Raw genomic sequence first — 22,442 nt, 5'->3', positions numbered from 1 at the left:
TAGCCGCTTCGAGACTCCTTCGGGTAGTGAAAGGTCCGTATAGTTAAAGCTACGGTTTTCCCAGTAGTGATGTATGGAAGTGAGAGCTGGACCATAAAGAAGGCTGATCGCCGAAGAATTGATGCTTTTGAATTATGGTGCTGGAGGAGATTCTTGAGAGTCCCATGGACTGCAAGAAGATCAAACCTATCCATTCTGAAGGAAATCAGCCCTGAGTGCTCACTGGAAGGACAGATCCTGAAGCTGAGGCTCCAGTACTTTGGCCACCTCATGAGAAGAGAAGACTCCCTGGAAAAGACCCTGATGCTGGGAAAGATTGAGGGCACAAGGAGAAGGAGACGACAGAGGATGAGATGGTTGGACAGTGTTCTCGAAACTACGAACATGAGTTCGTAGTTTCGAGAACACTGAAGGGGAGTGAAAGGCAGGATATCAAGCCCAAACTACTACTACTACTACTACTACTACTCCTCCTCCTCCTCCTCCTCCTCCTCTTCTTCTTCCTCCTCCTCCTCCTCCTCCTCCTCCTCCTCCTAATGGTAAAGCCAGTCCCTCCACTGGCTTAGGCAGAGATCTCTTCAAATATTGCTGCCCCTGGGAGGATTATGGGATGAAGGCATTCCTGAAGGCATCATTTACCTGGAGCATTTGGCCGATGGAGCAAGTTCACTCCATTTCCTGCCCCGGCTTTTTGTGGTGTAACAAGGCAGCCCAGGGAATGATTTTCCAGGAGCCCAGCAGGAGACAGAATGCTATGCCTGACTTCAGTAGCGGTAAAAATAGCTTCAGAACATGGCAGAGATGAGAGAGGAAAGAGGCAAAGTAGACAAGAGGGATTCATGGGCAGATTTAGATCTTGGTTCAACCACGTCCTTGTTCTCCTGAATTTGGTCTTCTGCAGAGCCAGAGCTAACATCAGGCAGAATGACCTGACAGCCTCGGGCACTTGATTTTGGGGTGTTATGAAAGCATAGCCAATTGTTATTTATTTACTTTATGACTATTGCAATTTTGCTCCGAAGGAGAGGCGCTTGTGGGATTTTCTGCCTAATGTTCCGAAACAAATTGACTGGGTCTAAGCTGGAGTTGAGAGGCCAGGAAAGAGATCTTGGGGTCATGATGGAGAACTTGGTGAAGTGAAGATGTTGACCCAGTGCACAGCAGGTTTGGGGGGAAAAGCAAATCCCAGGGGTGATTAGGAAAGGGGCTGGAAATTTGCACTGCCAATATTGTAATGCCTTCATAACAGTTGAGGTTATGGTTTCAAATGGTTTCAAAAATAGGAGGACAGGTCAGAGGTTAATAAAACAGTGCAGGGTGGATAAAGCGGATAGGGAGCTATTTCGCCCTCCGTCATCATAATGCTAGAACTCAGAGTCATCCAATGAAGACGAATGGTGGAAGATTCAGGACAGAAAAAAGAAGTTTTTTCTGCGTCACACCACACATTGTGGACTTTGTTTCCACATGATGTGGTGAAGATAGCCGTCAACTTAGGACATTTCTAGACTATTGTTATTTTGGGGTGGGATTCCATGGCAACCTGGCAGATTCAGGTTTTGGGCAATTGAACGTTATTTTGGCACTATTGTGCAACTCACCCACTTCCCTCCCCCAAAAGCAGACAAGGAAAGGGGATGGGGAAATGTGTCAGATAATATGGGACAACGCTTACTTGATGCACCGTGGTATAACCTGGCTGCCAACAAATTGGAAGGAAGGCTCAGTACACAGCTGCCGCCGTCTAACCTCCCCACAAACTGTATGTAACCAATCAGGATGAATGCTCAATATGCAAGTTGTCTCGAAGTGACCTTAGGTGGCTCTAAAAAGTCTACTCATGGGGTGGGGGGCAGCAGAAGAGGACTACTGCCCCCATGTCCTGCTTGCAGATTTCCTAGAGGCAGCTCTGGTTGACCACTGTCCAGAAAAATGCTCCTGCTTCAAAACTGTCATGCAAAGCCTGTGTTGGCAGCTGCTGTCCAGCACGCTCTTCTCTGGTTTTCACCTAGGTCCTGCCAGCCATATCCAGTAGCTGGATGTGCTCTGCTGTGTAAGGCTGCAAGGCACAAGGCACAAAGGGCGTTGCTCTGCCTGACCTGCTGCCCACACTGAGCCTCCGAGCAAGCTACTGTCTAGATTGCAGTCAAGCGTCTTGAAATTGTTGTTGTTGTTGTTTAGTTGTTTAGTCGTGTCCTACTAAGTGACCCCATGGACTAGAGCACACCAGGCACTCCTGTCTTCCACTGCCTCCCGCAGTTTGGTCAAACTCATGTTCGTAGTTTCGAGAACACTGTCCAACCATCTCATCCTCTGTCGTCTCCTTCTCCTTGTGCCCTCAATCTTTCCCAGCATCAGGGTCTTTTCCAGGGAGTCTTCTCTTCTCATGAGGTGGCCAAAGTACTGGAGCCTCAGCTTCAGGATCTGTCCTTCCAGTGAGCACTCAGGGCTGATTTCCTTCAGAATGGATAGGTTTGATCTTCTTGCAGTCCATGGGACTCTCAAGAATCTCCTCCAGCACCATAATTCAAAAGCATCAATTCTTCGGCGATCAGCCTTCTTTATGGTCCAGCTCTCACTTCCATACATCACTACTGGGAAAACCGTAGCTTTAACTATACGGACCTTTCACTACCCGAAGGAGTCTCGAAGCGGCTAACAATCTCCTTTCCCTTCCTCCCCCACAACAAACACTCTGTGAGGTGAGTGAGGCTGAGAGACTTCAGAGAAGTGTGACTGGCCCAAGGTCACCCAGCAGCTGCATGTGGAGGAGCAGGAATCGAACCAGGTTCACCAGATTACAAGGGGCGTTGCTCTGCCTGACCTGCTGCCCACACTGAGCCTCCCAGCAAGCTACTGTCTAGATTCCAGTCAAGCGTCTTGAAATTACCCTTCTTTATTATGTACTGGAGGCAGTTGCTGGGGTGGGGGGGCAACATTACTCAATTAAGAACTGTTTCTTATATATTGTGTGCCTTTTGATACTCATTTCCATGCCCTGGCCCTTCCGGCTGGCTGGCTTGGGAGGATGCAGAGTTAAGCTCTGCTAGACTGGAGTGATTCCCGGAAGGTGTGGGCCTGCCCCAAAGTCCTTGGGGAAGAGCAGGGGATGCGCGCTGGCGCACCTGTCTCCCGCACTCCTGCCTACCTGAGAGCATCTCTTGCGCAGCAAAAAGGAAGGCAGGAAGAGGCGATGCAGAAAGGCAGAAAGACACCAGGAAAGGGGTGTGCGATGAGAAAGAGAGGGGTGGGGACTCGGAAAGGCTAGAATGGAAGGAACGGAGCCGATCTCTCCCTCTCCCTCTCATACTTAATGCATGGGGAGCGCGGGGGGGGGGGGCGAGGCGGAATTCGCCGTCCTGGGTTCCCCCCTCCCATTTGCACTCCAATCCTCTCCAAAGCCGCGTGCATTAAAGCGCGAGGATTTTCCGAGCGGATTTCCCTGCCCGCCGCTTCGCTGCCATCTCTAATTCCAGCGGGCGCCCAGCGGCTGGGCAGACGGGGCGTCGAGGCGCCACCCGCCGCCGCCTGGGGACGCAGGCGAGCCCGGGGGAGCCCGAGATGCCGCGCGGAGACGGCGGCGAGAGCCAGGGACCCCGAGGGCAGGCGACACCGGCGGGGGACCCCGGGGTCAGGTAGGAAGAGGAAGAGGGCGGCGGGGGCGCAGAGGAGCGGGGGGGGGCCCGCTTCAGCTCCGGGGACCCCCAGTGCAAAAGAGGGGGCGCGATCAATAGAAAGGCAGTGCCTCTGAGCATGGGCAGAGGGCTTTCCTCTCGCCGCTGCCTTCTGCGGGCCGCATCCAATGTTAGCCCGGATCAGAAGGGACCCGTCGCGATCAAGGGACGTGACTCCCTCAGGTCCGTCGGTGTCAATGGGTCTACTCTCAGCGCAACTCTCAGGGCTGTATATATACAGCCCTGATAATAATGTAAAGCCGGTTCCCACCAGATGCAAAAGAGGACCCCGTTTAATTTCTACACGACAAAGAGGCGCGGATGCGATTGGAATCGCTGCCGCCTCTGATCTGAAACCCTAGGTGGAATCACTCGCGGATGAAGGAAATGCACTCTGTACCTGCTCAGAGGCACTTTCGTTTGTTTTATTTTCTAAACCGGACGCTGGGCTGGGGCTGAGCCCTCGGAACAAGTCCACGCCGCCTCCCTCCTTTCCTTAAACAATTGCAATGAGAGGTGAGGTTTGTTTGGTGTGAGGGGTTGTAGAAACAGCTTGGGGGTGGGGGGAGAGAGAAGAAGCTGCCGTGGCTGTTGGGAGTTCCTTCTTCGACACAACTCTTGTTCTTAGTGCAAGGCAACAAATTACAAAGAAATGAAATTCCGACTAAACATCGGGGGGGGGGGGACTTTCTGACAGTAAGAGGTGCTTGACAGTCTCCCTCTGGAGGTTGTGAAGTCTCCTTCCTTGGAGATTTTTAAGCAGAGGTTGGATGGCCACCTGTCAGGGACGCTTTAGCTGAGATTCCTGCCTTGCAGGGGGTTGGACTAGATGACCCTTGGGGTCCCTTCCAATTCTACAATTCTGCGATTCTATACCTTCTGTGAACATAGAATATATGAAACAGACCCCCCCCAAAAAAAGCATGAACCAAAAAAAAAACCCCCACCCCACCCTCCCTTCAACTAACCACAACCCCATTTTACAGTTCATTACCCTGTTAAAGAGGCACAGAGATGGCAGGGAAATGGGTCTTTGCTTTTGCTAACTTGGACAACAAAACCTGCAGGATTATTATTCTTGGGCCTTACAGGTCAGGGCAGAAGTGGCTTTTCCAAAGGACGAGGTGAGGACTGGGGGAAAGCATTAAAGACCACAGCAGTGGCAAGCGGTGCGATTTTTCACAGGGGAACAGTTAGGGCCAGAGATGCGCGTGAGCATCGTGCTTCACTCCCTTAAGCTGGGCAGAAGCTTCCCAGGCTTTGGGAAGGAGGTACCAGGCTGTAATACTTTAATACTCTAATTTACCAGGAACATTTAGGAGACTAGCCTAGTCCCCCTAGTCCACTGACCACACGCCGCTGGACCACAGGGTGTTAGAAGGACAGATCTGTTCCACGGGAGACAATCTACTGTACATGGTAGTGCTCTTGTGCAGCTCCTGTTCATGTCAGATACCGTATTTTTTGCACCATAACACTCACTTTTTTCCTCCTAGAAAGTAAGGGGAAATGTCTGTGCGTGTTATGGAGCGAATGCCTGTGGGTGGCAGGGGGGATCTGCTGCAGTCGTGAGCAGAGGATCCATGGTTCCCCTTCTTTCCCTCCTCCGTGGTTACAAAGCATGGATCCACATGGATCCTCAGGATTTTTGCATTGGGCTACTCCAAACTCACTGTCAGATCACATGTCTGTGGCCACAGCATGAACCACAAAAATCATATATCCACTATTTTGTTTAGAATATTTTTTTCTTGTTTTCCTCCTCTAAAAACTATGTGCGTGTTATGGTCTGGTGCGTGCTATAGAGCGAAAAATACGGTAATTTTGTGCAAGAGAACTTCCCAGTGGGCTGTGCTCAAAGATCATTCCTGCACAAGGAAGTGCCATTTTGGATATTTCCAAGTCGGGCACAGTCTGGGCCCTGGGCCCGCAGCAGCTCTGAGATCAGTGCCTCCTCTACAAAAAGACAAAGACCTCACACTGTCACTCAGCCAGCAAATTGGTTGGGAGAGTGATCGTTGCTCCCACTTTGCAAGTGAACAAACCGAAAGGCAAAGAGCAGCTTCTGCAGTGGCCTCCAGGGGCCACCATGCTGAATTCTGGTGTAAAGGCTGGTGCAGGAGGTGCTGCCTGGTTCAAGGGATCTGGTGCAAGGCAGCAAAACGGAAGGGAAGAGCTCATCATTTCAAAGAGGCCAGCAGGGCACATGGAGAAGCAGCCTGTTCAGGGCAGCTAAGTGGAAAGAGCAATCCCTTTGGTAGCCAAAGCCCCAGAAGCCAGGCCCAGCCCAGGAGTCCAAGTAACCCAAAGGGCTGCTTGGGGTGGTGGTGTCTTTAGCAGTGCCCATGAAGCAGCACACTCTCTCTAAGGGAAGCAACCCGCAGGGTCTCTTGCGATGACACAGAAAACACACAGAAGTTGCCTTATACTGAGTCAGACCAGTATTGGTCCATCCAACTCAAAACTGCCCCAACAGAAGCTCTCCAGGGTTCCAGGCAGGGAAAAGTCCTAGCCTTTACCTGGAGCTGTCAGGAATCGAACCCGGGACGTTCTGCATGCCAAAACAGAATTCTACGCTTGGAGGGCTACAGCCCTTCCTAGAATAGAATCATAGAGTTGGAAGAGACCACAAGGGCCATCGAGTCCAACCCCCTGCCAAGCAGGAAACAAACCTTCCTCTTAAAGGTTTCTGATCATGTCCAAACTGTGCATGATCTCCCAGCTTTTGAAATTCTTAAGGGATCCTCTGGGTCAAATCTCTGGCATCCGTTGTTTCATTCTGTTCTTGTAGGAAGAGTCGTGAGATACTCCTATAAACACATGATCAGTCAATCGCTGCTGCCGCTGCTGTGGTGCAAGAGACCACACTCAGAGTGGGTGACTTTGCTAGAGTGAAGTCTACAGGCTTGCCGTTCAGGGATTAAAAACTGGGTGAGTTTTGCAGGGCAGCTGTGCTAGCAGCTCTATGAGGTGAAGCAAAAACGAGAAGGTAGAACGTGCTAAAAGAAGTCAAAGGACTTAAAAGATTCCTCTTCGTTGCCTAACTGTGCCCGCCTTGTCGGCTGTCATGTGGAGAAGACCAAGGGAGGTTCTTTGGAAGTATAGATAGAAGGACATGTTTGGGTAATGGTGCCATCTCCTGACCATCAGCAACATCAAATCATAGAACTGTAGAGTTGGACGGGACCCCATGGGGCATCTAGTCCAACCCTCTGCAATGCAATGCAATGCCTTTAAAGCAGGGGTGGGGACCTGTGGCCCTCCAGATAGTGTGGGGCTCCAATTTCCATCAGGCTTAGTCAGCAGAGCCAGTGGTCAGGGAGGGTGGGAGCTCCGGAGGGACACGTGCTCCCCAGCTCTGCCCTAAAGCAGCTGGTCCTTGTTCTGGACTGGATCTCTTCCTTCCGACACCAGGGCCTGATTCTCAGGCTAGTATACTTACATTCCGCCTTTCCTCCAAAGGGTAGCACACAGGGTTCTCCCACCTCCCATTTTATCTTCACAACAATCCTGTAAGGTAGGGTTGAGTGATTGGCCAAGGATGACCCTCTACAGCTCTAGGGTTTTTGGATTGCCTGATGAGTTTCATAGCTGGAGTGGAGATTTGAACCCAGCTCTCCCAGGCCTTAGTCTGTCACTTGAACCACCACACCGCAATGGTTCTCTGAAGCTTTAGGGTTTTGGCCTCCTTCCCAGGAACTACAGGGGAAGAAGGAAAACCTCAGGGTGACAGCTCAGAGCCAAAGGGGCCAGGTGTGTCCTGTGAAGCTGGAACACTTTTGTTAGTCACTCTGGCTCCCAGTACGTTTCCGAGCACAATTCAAAGTGTTGGTGCTGACCTTTAAAGCCCTAAACAGCCTTGGTCCAGTATACCTGAAGGAACGTCTCCACCCCCATCATTCTGCCCGGACGCTGAGGTCCAGTGCCGAGGGCCTTCTGGTGGTTCCCTCATTGCGAGAAGCAAAGCTACAGGGAAGCAGGCAGAGGGCCTTCTCGGTAGCGGCGCCCGCCCTGTGGAACGCCCTTCCAGCAGATGTCAAAGCGATAAACAACTACCTGACATTCAGAAGACATCTCAAGGCAGCCCTGTTCAGGGAAGTTTTTAACGTGTGATATTTTACTGTATTTTTGGTTTCTATGGAAGCCGCCGAGAGTGGCTGGGGAGGCCCAGCCAGATGGGCGGGGTATAAATAATAAATTATTATTATTATTATTATTATTATTATATTATTATTATTATTATTATTATTATTATTATTATTATTATTATTACTCTACCTTGGTGTCCAACAGCCCTGTCCCTTACTTGCTAGTCACAGCCAGGCTCTGTCCTCAACCTGCCAAGCGATGTTCTTTGCCCCCTACAGCTTCTGTTAGCCTCTCCTGCTGCTGCTCTAGCAGATGTCATCCTTAAGTTGGTCAGATTCTGCCCCTTCTTAGGAGCTGAATCTGAGGAGAACTGGCAATGCCTCATCCAGGGGTGAGGAGGCCTCAGACCCAGGAAACGAATGCCTGGCTTTAGGTGGTCTCCCCAGGCCTCATCCTATACCAGCCCTGATTCACATACTCCTTGAGGGTTTTTGCCTGGCTGGAAAGTGTCCAATTTTATCTTCATCTGCTTCTGCCAGACAATCATCTGACATCTTGATCATGTCAGGTGACGGACAGGTGGACGGTCCTGCCCACCTGTCAAAGTTGACCTGCAGGGGGTGGCTTGGGGGTGTCTGCTTTGGCAACGTGCTCCCCACTGGGGAAGCAGCACCCAGCAGGATTGAACCCCAGTCCTGCAAGCCCATCAGCTGAAGCCACCCAGTGATATCAGTTGATTGATGGGCAGGTGTGGTTTGGGGGACATGGCCAAGATGGACCCCTCTGGCAGAACCAGATTGACCAATGAGTCAGAGGTTTCCCACCCTATGCTACAGGCTGCCTCGAAGTTCTGCCTGCAGTGGCTGAACAGCAAGTCTTGCTACCCCAGCCTCAGGCCTGGGCAATATCCGTGCAATGCCATGCAAGGCAGCAGTTGCAATCAATCCAGGTGATCCAAGGAGGCCATCTCTGGACCAAACAGGGCAGGCCTTGAGCCAGTGCAAGTCAGTTGCTCTGGATCAGCCCAATAGAAGGGGCCCAGAAAGGAGAGGTTCAGTGGAAGAGTCCATGCTTGGCTTGCAAACAGTTCAGCCCTTGGCATCCACAGGTAGAACTCAGAAAGACTCTTGTCCAAACCCCGGGAGAGTCACTGCCAATCACTGTAGACCAGGACAGGGGAAGCTGGATCCAGCCAGATCCACAATGGCAGCCAATCCACTGTGGGTCCACTTTGCAGCTGGGTGAGGAAAACCACCCGTCAATCACCTAACATCATATGGCGTCCAGTAATTGTAACTTCAAGCTGCAGCTGCCAAGGAAGAATTGGGAGCACACACTGTCGATGTGGACCATACAGAGCTTGATGGTCCAACTTGGATGGAGTGAGGCCTGCTTCCTGTATCCCAAAGTAGGCAAGGCTAGGCAGACAGTTGCTCTTGCCCAGGCTTGGAGTGTGGGAGGTTGGGGTTGGAAGAGACCATTGATCGAACGCAAAAAGCAAGGGGAAAGGTTTGCTGTGGTTTTTGGGGAGGTGCTTGTGCACGAGAGCAAGTCCCCAAATCCTGCTTCCCTCTTCCCCCAAACGTGCTTGCCCTGGGGGAGTGGGGGGTCAAAGCCTGCTGCAGCAGCTCTCCCCCACCCACCCCTTGCCTGGCCAGTCCTCCTCTTTCCTTTTTAATCCTATTTGGAAAGAAGAGACCCTCCATTTTCATCCCCTGGCCCCAGCCTGATCTCCGCAGATGCATTCCCTTCTCTCTGCCTAATGTACTGTGCTATTATCCCAGCCGTCCAGGCTTTGGCACCAATCCCCTTTCCCCGGAGAGAGGGAGGGAGAGAGAGAGAGAGACCACTTTCAGCTTTAATCGGCTGCATTTCAGTCACAGAGGGAAGTAAATAAATAACACACACAAACAGCGCTCAGAAATCGGAATTCCATATTGAGGGTCTTTAGCCCCGGGTGGCTACCGCTGCCTTTCCTCCAATGCAAAGCCATCTCCAACCTCCTCAGTTCATCAGCCTCTACCAATTCCCCCGCCTCAGGGGATTCCAGTCTTTGTTCCTGGATTCAGATCTGATCTGACTTGTTCATTTGGGGGGTGTTCATAGTAGTAGTAGTAGTAGTAAATAATAATGCTTCTAGTGCTTAAGACTTCAGAGAAATCAGAAAATTATATAGGCAGATCCTGATGGGCGCTGGGTTCAGCCAGACTTTGGATGAGGCTCAGCGCTCTGCCCAGCTTTTTGCCATCCCACCTTCCTTTCCCCTGTCCCTGCAGCCCCTTCCCCAATTCCTATTTCCCCAATTCTCAGTCCTTCTCATACTATTCTGAATTCTTGGGAAACCTGACTCTTCTACACAAATCAAAAACAATGTTTTTTAAGTATGTAGTTCTGCTCAATGTGTGCACTATATTCAGAATGGTGAAATTTCTTTTGAAGCACTGGGGCGGGGAGGAACTGAGCAGCTGGGATCCAACCCTCTTCTATTCTATGCTCAATTGGTAAGAGCATGAAACTCTTAAAACTCAGATTTTTGGGTATGAGCCCCACATTGGGCAAAAAGATTCCCGCATGGGGGGGTTGGACTAGATGACCCGATGGGGCCCTTTTCAACTCCATAATCATTCTATAATTCTATTCCAGCCTTGGATTCTCTGGCACTGACTGCCTCTTCTCTCTTTGGTAAACACACAAGACGTAACCGGCTGTACGTTTGAAAAAATAATATATACTATTCATTGTATTGAATAGTAGCTCATAAATTTCAATGAAAAAAGTAGAAGACCCAGTGGATCAGTTCATTCTCTAATCAGTTTATGCATATGTGAAAGTGTCTATTCCACCTGTCTGTTCATAGAGTCCAACAGTCCACACGAAAGGTTGTTGCAGTTCCACAGAATACTTTCACAGAGTCTAAGACAAGGATTTCTGGAATATTAGCCTTGTTTCGCCGTCTTGGGCTTCATCAGTAGTACAAACTCATATATGATGTCACAGGACAGTGGATCTTATAGCATAGCAGTAGCTGCTGACTTTTGTTGAAATCTACAATTCAATACAATGAATAGTATATATTATTTTTTCAAACGTACAGCTGGTTACGTCTTGTGTGTTTATTGAATATGTTTCATGTAACCAGAGGTTTGTTGTTGTTTTGTGCATCTCTCTTTGGGGCAGGAGAAAGCATTCCTCACCCAGCCGTCACTGAGAGCAGTTGCAAGCGGAGAGTCAGGCAGATTTCTGGGGGAGAGTCATATTGTGTCCAAGGATACCCAAGCCCCAGACATGCCTTCTGTAGGAACCACCTACGGCCAACCTCTCAGACCAAGTGGGCTGCAATAATACTTTGACACAGGGGCCACACGCTGAATTAAATTCCTGTAGCAATAATTTAAAGTATTTGCAATAGAGTTAATACAAGACAATTAGTTGTTTGCTGTTGTTGTTTAGTCATTTAGTCGTGTCCAACTCTTCGTGATCCCATGGACCAGAGCATGCCAGGCACTCCTGTCTTCCACTGCCTCCCACAGTTTGGTCAAACTCATGCTGGTAGCTTTGAGAACACTGTCCAACCATCTCATCCTCTGCCATCCCCTTCTCCTTGTGCCCTCAATCTTTCCCAGCATCAGGGTCTTTTCCAGGGAGTCTTATCTTCTCATGAGGTGGCCAAAGTATTGGAGCCTCAGCTTCAGAATCTGTCCTTCCCTTGAGCACTCAGAATGGATAGGTTTGATCTTCTTGCAGTCCATGGGACTCTCAAGAGTCTCCTCCAGCACCATAATTCAAAAGCATAAATTCTTCGGCGATCAGCCTTCTTTATGGTCCAGCCCAGCCTTTCACATGATGAATTCTGCATATAAGTTAAATAAGCAGGGAGACAATATACAGCCTTGCCATACTCCTTTCCCAATTTTGAACCAATCAGTTGTTCCATATCCAGTTCTAAGTGTAGCTTCTTGTCCTACATAGAAATTTCTCAGGAGACAGATGAGGTGATCAGGCACTCCCATTTCTTTAAGAACTTGCCATAGTTTGCTGTGGTCGACACAGTCAAAGGCTTTTGCATAGTCAATGAAGCAGAAGTAGATGTCTTTCTGGAACTCTCTAGCTTTCTCCATAATCCAGCAAATGTTTGCAATTTGGTCTCTGGTTCCTCTGCCCCTTCGAAATCCAGCTTGCACTTCAATACAATATTCACAATTAGTCCATATAATCAAGCACACAATGAATAGATTTGATATATTTATTTTTTAAACAGATCAGAGGCTGCCAAGTGTGATGGGGATTGCTGGATTCAGGCAGGACTCTGGTCAGGAAAGAAGGGGGAGGGAGAAAGTAAGGAAGTTCTTGCCAGCTCGCGGGGCGGGGTGGGGGAGGCAAAATTTATACCGTAGTAAAATTATAAGTTGTAACCAAGATGCTTACAGTGATGGCAAGGTGGAGCAGCAGGTGTACACCCCATACATGTAAAGCGCACTTAAAGCACATGGCTTCCTCCAAATATTCACAGGAACTGCGGTTTACCCCTCACAGAGCCTCAATTTCCAGCACCCTTAAGAAACTATAGTTCCCAGTAATCCTGGGGGGAAGTTGTGTGCTTTAAATGTTTGGTGTTTCTGCATGTTCCTAAGTGATTCTGCCCCATGTGAATGAGTGGAAATCCCCATTGGGATTTTCCATCCCAGGCAATCAAATGTCTTAGAATCATAGAATCCTAGAGTTGGAAGAGACCACAAGGGCCATCGTGTCCAGCCCCCTGCCAAGCAGGAAACACCATCAGAGCACTCCTGACATCTGGTTGTCAAGCCTCTGCTTAAAGACCTCCAAAGTAGGAGACTCCACCACACTCCTTGGCAGCAAATTCCACTGTCGAACAGCTCTTACTGTCAGGAAGTTCTTCCTAATGTTTAGGTGGAATCTTCTTTCTTGTAGTTTGGATCCATTGCTCCGTGTCCGCTTCTCTGGAGCAGCAGAAAACAACTTTTCTCCCTCCTCTATGTGACATCCTTTTATATATTTGAACATGGCTATCATATCACCCCTTAACCTCCTCTTAGCCTCACCCTTGGCGTGATTCTCCCATGAGTGATTTTTCAATGCCATCTGAGTGCAACATCCCATTCATGTGTAACAGATGGAGAAGGTGTTTTCATTCCCACTAGGAACAACAGCCTTCATATGGGGTACATGTAAACAATCATGTTGCTGTCAAGCCCTTTGCAAAAAAATAACAGCAGCTAAATGAGTGTTCATGAGCATGGGTTTTACTGGAGAGGAATGCAGAAAGTTCAGATGATGATGATGATGATGATGATTTATTTATACCGTGCCCATCTGGCTGGGCCTCCCCAGCCTCTCTGGGTGGCTTCCAACAAAATATTAAAATACAGTAATTCATCAAACATTAAAAGCTTCCCTAAACAGGGCTGCCGGTTTAGAATAAGGCAGAAATGAAAGAATGTTGTTGTTGATGATGATGATGATGTTTTAAAAATGAGATTGGATGAGGGGACAGCAAGACGAAAGCATCTGATGGATGCGCCTATGAAAATAACCTGGCTGTATCAATGCTAGTCCTACTCAGAGTAGACCCATTGGAATTAATGGACACAAGTAAGATAGGATTATTCATTTCAGCAGGTGTACGTTGAGTAGGGTAGCATTGGAGACAACCCCCTGGAATTGCCCTAGCAATGAATGGGCTGTTTGTGAAAGAAGCTTTGCATTTCCCCTGCAAGCAGATCAGAATGAATGCACGACAAATAGCCATCGTCGTTTAACCTCCCTGCAAGCTTTGTGCAACCAAATCAGGATGGATGCACAATAAACAGGTTCTCTGGAAGCAGCCACAGTCTACAGGGAAACCGCAGAATAAAAGCAGCAGAGCCAACAGCTGAAACCTATTTAAAGGAGACAGGGTGAGCTCCCATTGCTCGGTCCCTGCTCCTGCCAACCTAGCAGTTCGAAAGCACGTCAAAGCGCAAGTAGATAAATAGGTACCACTGTGGCGGGAAGGTAAACGTCGTTTTCGTGCGCTGCTTTGGTTCGCCAGAAGCGGCTTAGTCATGCTGGCCACATGACCCAGAAGCTGTACGCCAGCTCCCTCGGCCAATAAAGCAAGATGAGCGCCGCAACCCCAGAGTCGTCTGCAACTGGACCTAACGGTCAGGGGTCCCTTTACCTTTTAAATATCATTAAAAGTGTGTAATAACTTTCCACTTTCCCCAAGAGAACTTACAGTTAATTCATTACCCTTCCTACATGTCCAGCCCAAGGGATCTGCCCACCCTCCAAAGTCACTTTTCACTTCCCAAAACTTGTACCCTGAGTAACGGCATTCTTGTATTGCAAGGAACAGAAACCTGTATCCTTCCAGATGTTGCTGAACTTCCATCAGTACCAGCCAGCATAGTCAAGGATCAGGAATACGGGAGCTGTAGCCCAACCACATCTGCAGGGCCAGAGGTTCACCCTCTGCCTCCCACTGCCTTACTGAATACTTCTCAAGCTCTCATGTAGAATCCTTGATCTGCCAAGCAATCACACTCATCCCCTGCTGGTGCACAGGGCTGTCGACAGGAACGGTGGCAGAGTCCGTGTGGCAACAAAGACCAAACACCTCACTCAAAACAGGGCCAGCCCAAGACATTTTGGCACCTGAGGGGACCCACAAAATGGCGGCACCCTCCCTGCCAGGGCAGAAGGGCCAAATGAACATTCCCTCACTGCAAGAAGTGAAGTTACAGGGAACAAGGCAGAGGGCCTTTTTGGTAGTGGCTCCCTCCCTGTGGAACACCCTCCCACCAGATGTTAAGGAAATGAACAACTATCTGACTTTTAGAAAACCCTGTATTGGGAAGTTTTTAATGTTTGAGGTCAGGGGTACCATCTCACCATCAGGATTGTGGGTGCCCGCTACCACAACATGGACGTGTGACGTCACACACACTACGTGCAGGTGTGTGCGTGTGACGTCACACGTCTGTTTGCGGCGGCTCCTCTTCTCCGCAGCCAGCGAGACACCTTTTTCCATGGCGAGGGGTTCATACTCAGAGTCTGCCTTCATGTCCGAGCCCCCCACCCTGGTTGGAAAAGGGTGCTTTGCTTGCTGGCTGCAGAGGACAGAGCTGAACTGCTTCTTTCTCAGAGGCAGCACAGCTGCCGCCTGTCGGCTTTTCCCATTGGCTTTGCAGGTGCCCAGCCCCCACAATTATATTATTATGGGTGCCCAAGGACCCTCGGCACCCTGGAGTTGGCTCCCATGTTTGAAGTTTTGCTATGTTTTTATCTGTACTGTAAGCCGCCCAGCGTGGCTGGGGAAAGCCAGCCAGATGGGCAGAGTATAAATATTACCGTATTATTATTATTATTATTATTATTATTATTAGGAACAAGAGCAGGGGGAGGGATAAAGATTAAAATCAGGGTCGACACATAAGCTACGGGACAAGGATAACTGTGACTTTAAAGAGGAATGGGAACCCTTTACAAAGTATTTGAAGACGCAACAAAGCGAACTGGACTCCTTGGCTGGCTTTGAATAAACACTCACAAACTTTTTATTGACAATAATCAGTTAAATAATTTAAGGATTTATACAACTTTGTAACATGCAGAGAAGAGCATTCACAGAGAAACCAAAGACTGGAACTGAGGGAAGTCGGGGGGTGGGTGGGGGGTTGTGGGGGAGGGTGGGGGGAGGGAGGGAGGAAAATGTGGGGGAAACTAAGGACAACATGTTTTTGGATAATATGTTTTGTTTAAATCTTTAATAAAAATTATTTTAAAAAGATTAAAATCAGGGTCTGCTGCCCCTGTGGATCTGCTGCCTGAGGCAGTCGCCTCAGCTTGCCTCATGGGTGGGTCAGCCCTGCTCCAAAGAGTATCTCTTTCTGTTTGTTTGTTTTTTAAAGTAATATTTATTGAGCAATTAATAGCTTCAAAATTTAAACATAAAATACAAAAGCCAAAAAAACCTACAAAAATAGGAAAATACAAAGCAAAACACATAGAGATACACAATAAAAAAACAGTTAACAGAATAGAAGAAAAAGAATAAAGAACACCAAAAAACAAAACAGAAAAAAAGATTAGCATTTTCATATCCTATACTTCGTTCACTAGTTTCTTGACCTCCTCACACCTCCCTTTTTGTATTCCAGTTCAGATATTTAGTTCAGCAAATCCTTACCCTCTATCACTTAACCTTACTCAGCGTCTTAACCTATATTAAAAATACATTTCCCCTCATTATCAGTCTATATTTACATATTCTTATTAATCTTTTTACCAACACCGCTTATTTTCCGTCCAACGTCCATTTAACATTCATAAATTTTACAGTATTTCTGTAGATATTCTTTAAACTTTTTCCAATCTTCTTCCACCGACTCTTCTCCCTGGTCTCGGATTCTGCCAGTCATTTCCACCAATTCCACATATCTCTTTCTGATTGCTCCACTGCTGCTCATGTGCACCAGAACAGAACTATGGGAAGTGCCCATAAGGAGACAATAACTGGCAGGGTTGGAGAAGGCATGTTTAGCGCTTTAGGGCTGCCTTGGTCTCCTGCGGTGCAGAAGCTTAGACTCAGTGGTGGAGCCAAAATGCAAGGGACAGTGCTGTAAGATAGACAGTAGCAGCTTTTGCCTTCTTTTAAATTCTCCTTTCAACACCAGCGCAGAATTACCCACTGCAAAATCGGAACCCTCTTTCCTTTGTGCTTTCAGAAAGGCTTGTTACTTGCAGTCATACAATGGGGGAACAGCTATAGCTCCGTGGCAGAGCATCTGCTTTGTGTGCCGAAGGGCGCAGGTTCAATCCCTGGCATCTCCCGGGAATTGTATGACTGTAAGTAACAAGCCTGCTTTTTAAAACACAGTAAGAGAGAGATACTATATTGGCCCTAATATAAGCCGCATCCGAATATAAGCCGCACCTTTAAAATTGGAGGGACAGAAAGAAAAAATACCCAAATATAAGCCGTTCCGTTCCTCGCTGCTCTTGGCTGCATACTGGAAAGTTGTGAATATAAGCCGCACTTTAACTTTTCATGGTCGGAATTTGGGGGGAAAGTGAAGCTTATATTCAGGCCAATACGGTAAGTGTCTCTAATGGCCTTCTTTAAGATTGTCAAAAGCTTCCTTTTTAGGGTCATAAATGGTTCCTCCTTTTCAAAGTGGTTTTAATTGCTGTCGTTATATTATTTTTGATGGTGGTTGAGTTTTTAAATAAATATTTTTCTTCATAGAATCATAGAATCATAGAATCATAGAGTTGGAAGAGACCACAAGGGCCATTACCTTAGTGTTTTATGACACCCTTGCTATATTTATTGCTGTGGCCAAATTGTTTTAAAAATGGTTTTCATTGCTGTTTGAGGTCTTTTGTGAGCCACTCTTTGGCATAAGTGTTTCAGGCAGCAATCTTATGTGGGGCTTACTCTGCAGCAAACGACACCATCGAGTGTTCCCCCTCCAATTTCCATGGACTAAATTTAGTCCCGGCACTGGCAATGGGGTGGCTTTCCTTCAACCCTGAGGCCTCAGGTGTTGTTGGACTACAACGCCCATCTTCCTCAGCCTTCTCACCCAGTAGTCATGGATGGGAGTTGTTGTCCAACAATGCCTGTCTACACACCATACATTTAAAGCACACATAGGTAAAGGTAAAGGGACCCCTGACCATTAGGTCCAGTCATGACCGACTCTGGGGTTGCGGCGCTCATCTTGCTTTATTGGCCAAGGGAGCCGCCGTACAGCTTCCAGGTCATGTGGCCAGCATGACTAAGCCGCTTCTGGCAAACCAGAGCAGCTTAAGCAAACGCCGTTTACCTTCCCACCGGAGCGGTACCTATTTATCTACTTGCACTTTGATGTGCTTTTGAACTGCTAGGTTGGCAGGAGCAGGGACAGAGCAACGGGAGCTCACCCCGTCGCAGGGATTCGAACCGCCGACCTTCTGACTGGCAAGCTTTAGGCTCTGTGGTTTAATCCACAGCGCCACTTGCGTCCCTATAAAGCACACATACCCCTGCAAAAAGAAAAAAGGAAGAATATTTGGAACTCGTTTAAAGGTGCTGGGAATTGTAGCTCTGTGAGAAGCAAGCTATAGTTCCCTTGATTCTTTGGGGGGAAGCCATGTGCTTTAAATGTATGCTGTGTGTGCAGTCAATGGGGGAGGGGGGTTTCCTAGCTGTGCCACCCAGCTAGAGGGCAGCAAACTAGTTTAAGGGGCACAGGCTGAGGTCAACCCCTGCAAGGTCCACGCAATGCTGTCCACTCCTCCTGCACCCCAGCACCTGTCACCTGAGGCAGCTGCCTTACTCTGCCTCAGGATAGGGCAGCCCTGCCTGTCACGGGAAGAGGGGAGGAGAGATGGGCAGTCAAACAGAGGCAGATTTGTCTGGGATTGCTAGAAAACAGAGAGCCCCTCCCTCCCCGGTGGCCTCATTTCATCCCAAAGCAGAGCTGTATCTCTTGTTTCAGAGCTGAAGCAGCTGAGGAAAAGTGCCCTTGTGTGTCTTGGGTCAGGTACTAGGAAAAGCTTTTAGAAAGCCATTCCTTGCAGCTTTCCCTCTTCGCCTTTTCTTCGCTCCCTCCTTTCCCTCCCCTCCCTTTTAAGCGCCTTCCTTTCTCAATGGTTTTCTTAGCTTTGGCCACAAGTCGGGTGGGGACAACTCTTTCAGGCTGGGGGCCACATTGCCTTCCAAGCAGCTTTCCAGGGGCCACAAAAGAGTGATGGCAGGTGGGACAAGAAGAAGTATGCAGAGCAAGGAATAGAAACTTTTGCCATATGTGGTGGTAAAACAATTTTGTAACGAGATACATGAGGAGATCAAAAAGCGCCTCAGGAGCTCTATTTCAAAAAAACCAGAGTCATACTTATTGAGTTTATTAACAAACGACATACCCAAGGACAAAAGGAATATATTTTTGTATATAACCACAGCCGCAAGAATACTTATGGCAAAATACTAGAAAACAGAAAAGGTACCACAAATGACAGAATGGCAAGTTAAGACTTGTGAGTTTGCCGAGATGGCAAAAATGACGGCATCAATCAAAAATTATATACAGAATGGGAATGCATAGGGGAATACATGAAGAAATATGGTGTTAAAGCAGAACTCTTAATAGGCGATTGCTAAGCGTGTATGGACAAAAGAAGTAATTATAATTTATCAGTTTTCATGTTATTTTATTTTGTTAAAACAACTAAATAAACATGCTAGGAAGATCTCACACAGGTGAAGGGAAGCAGTGGAAAGGAGGGCAGGGTTAGGTTGAATTTGGGAAATAAAATAATATATGGGACAGCAAAGGATATAATAGATTCTTATAGAATAGTAATATATTGTAACCAGAATAGAAGTTCAAAAGGGGAAGTAAATGTATTTTTAGTATTTTCATTATTGTAATAGTTATTATTATTTCTTATCAGTAGAAGGCAATGTTAACTTAGACTTCTTCGTTTCTTAGTTTTCTTAAGTCAATAAAAAAAGAAAGGGGGGAAAAGAGAAACGTTTGCTTTTTTTTAAAAAAAGATATTTATTACAAGTTTAATAGTTACAAAAAAAGAGAAGAAAAAAACAGTAAAAAGTTCACAATACATCAAAAGTAAGGGGGGAGAAAAAACAATACAATAAAACAACAAGAAAAGCAGAAACATTCAGAAAACACATCCAATATCTCTATAGCTCTACCTTTTATTTACTTGTATCATCGACCTCCTCACACCTCCCTTTTTTGTATTCTTGTTCAATTAGCTATTTCAGCAAATCCTAAAAAGCGAAATGTTTGCTTTGTAATGTAGGCTAGTTTCTAAACAAACACACACACAGAGACACACACACACCAGCCTCCACCCCAAGTGCAAAAGCATTCTCAGAGTTCACACACATTAAAAGGTAAAGGTAAAGGTACCCCTGCCCGAACGGGCCAGTCTTGACAGACTCTGGGGTTTGTGCGCCCATCTCACATCTATAGGCCGGGGGCCAGCGCTGTCCGGAGACACTTCCGGGTCACGTGGCCAGCGTGACAACGCTGCTCTGGCGAGCCAGAGCCGCACACGGAACGCCGTTTACCTTCCCGCTGGTAAGCGGTCCCTATTTATCTACTTGCACCCGGGGGTGCTTTCGAACTGCTAGGTGGGCAGGCGCTGGGACCGAGCAGCGGGAGCGCACCCCGCCGCGGGGATTCGAACCGCCGACCTTTCGATCGGCAAGCCCTAGGCGCTGAGGCTTTAACCCACAGCGCCACCCGCGTTCACACACATTATAGCGAGGCAAAAACACTCCAGGAGGCTGCAGAGTGTAGGGTTGCAATATGTCTGTAATTTACCAGACATAGCCAGGATTTGGCTGTCAGAAGCCGTGTCCTGGCGGAAATTGCAACCCATCTCGTAAGAGTAGATTTATTCTCTTAAAAATACAGTGGTACCTCAGGTTCCATACGCTTCGGGTTACAGACTCCGCTAACCCAGAAATATTACCTTGGGTTAAGAACTTTGCTTCAGGATGAGAACAGAAATCATGCTCCGGCAGAGCGGCAGCAGCAGGAGGCCCCATTAGCTAAAGTGGTGCTTCAGGTTAAGAACAGTTTCAGGTTAAGAACGGACCTCCGGAACAAATTAAGTCCTTAACCTGAGGTACCACTGTAGCTCTAGAACATTCTTTGGGGGCAAAGCCTAAAAACTTTGGTTCAGAAAAAAAAGAAAAAGCTCAACCCACCCCAAAAGCTTGTGTCAAGATTTTTTACTTTTTGAAATCTATGGCAACCCTAGCAGAGTGGTGATGAATTGCCTGAGGAGAAGGGCTGTGGCTGAGGAGGAGGTGAGCCTGGGAATAATCTTGAGGGTCAGAGAGAGGGAAAGACCTGGAGGGATACATTTGGCCCTGGGGGGGGGTGAGCTTCCCCACCCCTGTGTTACTGCAGTGAACGCGAAATGTGAACTCACCCAAGGGATTTTTTTAAAAAAAATCTTTATTAATTTAAATTACACACTTATACAAAGAATTTACAAAGAAGTTACAATCTCATACTACAAAAAAATTGAAGAAAAAACAATTAAGAAAAAAGAAAAGAAAATACAGAAAGAAGAAAAAGAAAATTTACGTACCAAAAAAAATCTTCCTAATTAATACTTAATTAAACACTTAAATAAAAAAGACTTCTGACAAAAGGAGTCTTCTAACCATTCTCATTGTACTGTTTATGCTGTCATTTTCCCCGGCACAGTTTTATATTCTTTAATATTGTTCCCGTCTACTCCACAAACGGTATTTTTGTGTTTACAAGTATCACTCAAGTTCTGCTAATATGGTGTGATTGGTACAATACGATCTTATATTATCCTTAAATATTCTCCATTCTCCAAATATTTTCTGGCTCTGTACTCCTCTAACTCTTCCCGTCAGTTTTGCTAGTTGTAAATATTCTAACATGAGTATCTGCCAATCTGTAATTGTCGGTATTGTTTCGTTTTTCCATTTCCTCACCACAAAAATTCTTGCTGCTGTGGTGGCATACATGAACAGTGGTCTTATGTCTTTTTAAATTTCTAATGGTAAAATGCCTAAAAGAAAGATCTCAAGGTTGTTGTTTTTAAAGGTTAGTCTGAATAATTTCTTAAATTCATTATAGATATTATCCCAGAAATTTTTTATTGTTGTGGTAAACATTCAAATGGACCCTTCCCAGTGCTGGCTTCAAGTCTGAGGGTCCCATGGTCAAAAGTGCCCTCCGCTGGACTACCCTACCTGCTCCCTCTCCTAACTCTTCTTTCTTCCGAACCCAGACCGTAATCCTCCCGGCATCCCAGAAAGACAACCCAACATGGACCCAGCCGGCTTCCTGCTGCTCTGTCTATGGTCACTGTGGACCTTGAGATGCAGCCAAGCAGCTACGCAAGCAGACTCGATCAAGATAGAAGGAGACATCACATTGGGAGGGCTGTTCCCCGTCCACTCCCGTGGCCCCGCTGGAGTGCCGTGTGGAGACGTGAAGAAAGAGAAGGGGATCCATCGGATGGAGGCCATGCTGTACGCCCTGGACCAGATCAACAGTGACCCCGACCTGCTTCCCAACATGACGCTGGGCGCTCGCATCCTGGACACCTGCTCCCGCGACACCTACGCCTTGGAGCAGTCGCTGACGTTTGTCCAGGCCCTGATCCAGAAGGACACTTCCGGTGTGCGCTGCTCCAACGGGGAGCCACCCATCATCGCCAAGCCCGAGCGTGTGGTGGCTGTCATTGGCGCCTCTGCCAGCTCTGTCTCTATCATGGTGGCCAATGTGCTTCGCCTCTTTGCCGTGAGTAGAGGGGCAGGACTTAAAAATGGCATTTCCCCAGAAAAGGCCGAACAGCTATGGGGTGGGGGGCAGGGTAGGAATGGGGGAGAATCATAGAATTGAAGAGTTGGAAGGGAACACGAGGGTCATTAGTACAAGCCCTCGCAGTATAGGAATCTTTTGCCCAACGTGGAGCCAAAGTCACGTAATTCACAGCTTCTGAAGCAATATGCGAATCAAAAGAAGAAAGCACCTAGTTCAGTGTTTCCCAACCGGTGTTCCGCGGCACACTAGTTGTCAACACAACCTACAACCTTTGAATGGTTGTAATAGTTCTCTGGCTTCAGTATATTGAAATGAGCTCTTAGTCATTGGCTTAGATCATACC

At 47.6% G+C, this 22,442-nt stretch overlaps 1 protein-coding gene across 2 annotated transcripts in view; it reads left to right on the top strand.

Annotated features, from left to right (window-relative positions):
• The first annotated feature begins 3,533 nt into the window (after window positions 1-3,533).
• Window positions 3,534-22,442, top strand: part of LOC309522233 (metabotropic glutamate receptor 6-like) — a 46,413-nt gene continuing 27,504 nt past the window's right edge. The window contains exons 1-2 of one of the 2 annotated variants that reach the window (XM_082205402.1): window positions 3,534-3,635; window positions 21,561-22,075. In XM_082205402.1, the coding sequence (XP_082061528.1) occupies window positions 21,599-22,075 (477 nt within the window). In that variant the 5' untranslated portion in view covers window positions 3,534-3,635; window positions 21,561-21,598. Of the gene's footprint in view, window positions 3,636-6,548; window positions 6,606-21,560; window positions 22,076-22,442 lie in introns of those variants that run through there. The other variant, XM_082205403.1, reaches the window with a different exon arrangement.

Source organism: Podarcis vaucheri (assembly GCF_965113315.1).
Source record: "Podarcis vaucheri genome assembly, chromosome: 17".
Taxonomy (NCBI): domain Eukaryota; kingdom Metazoa; phylum Chordata; class Lepidosauria; order Squamata; family Lacertidae; genus Podarcis; species Podarcis vaucheri.
The sequence above is the reverse complement of the archived record's forward strand: the minus strand, read 5'-3'. Positions and strand labels throughout refer to the sequence as shown.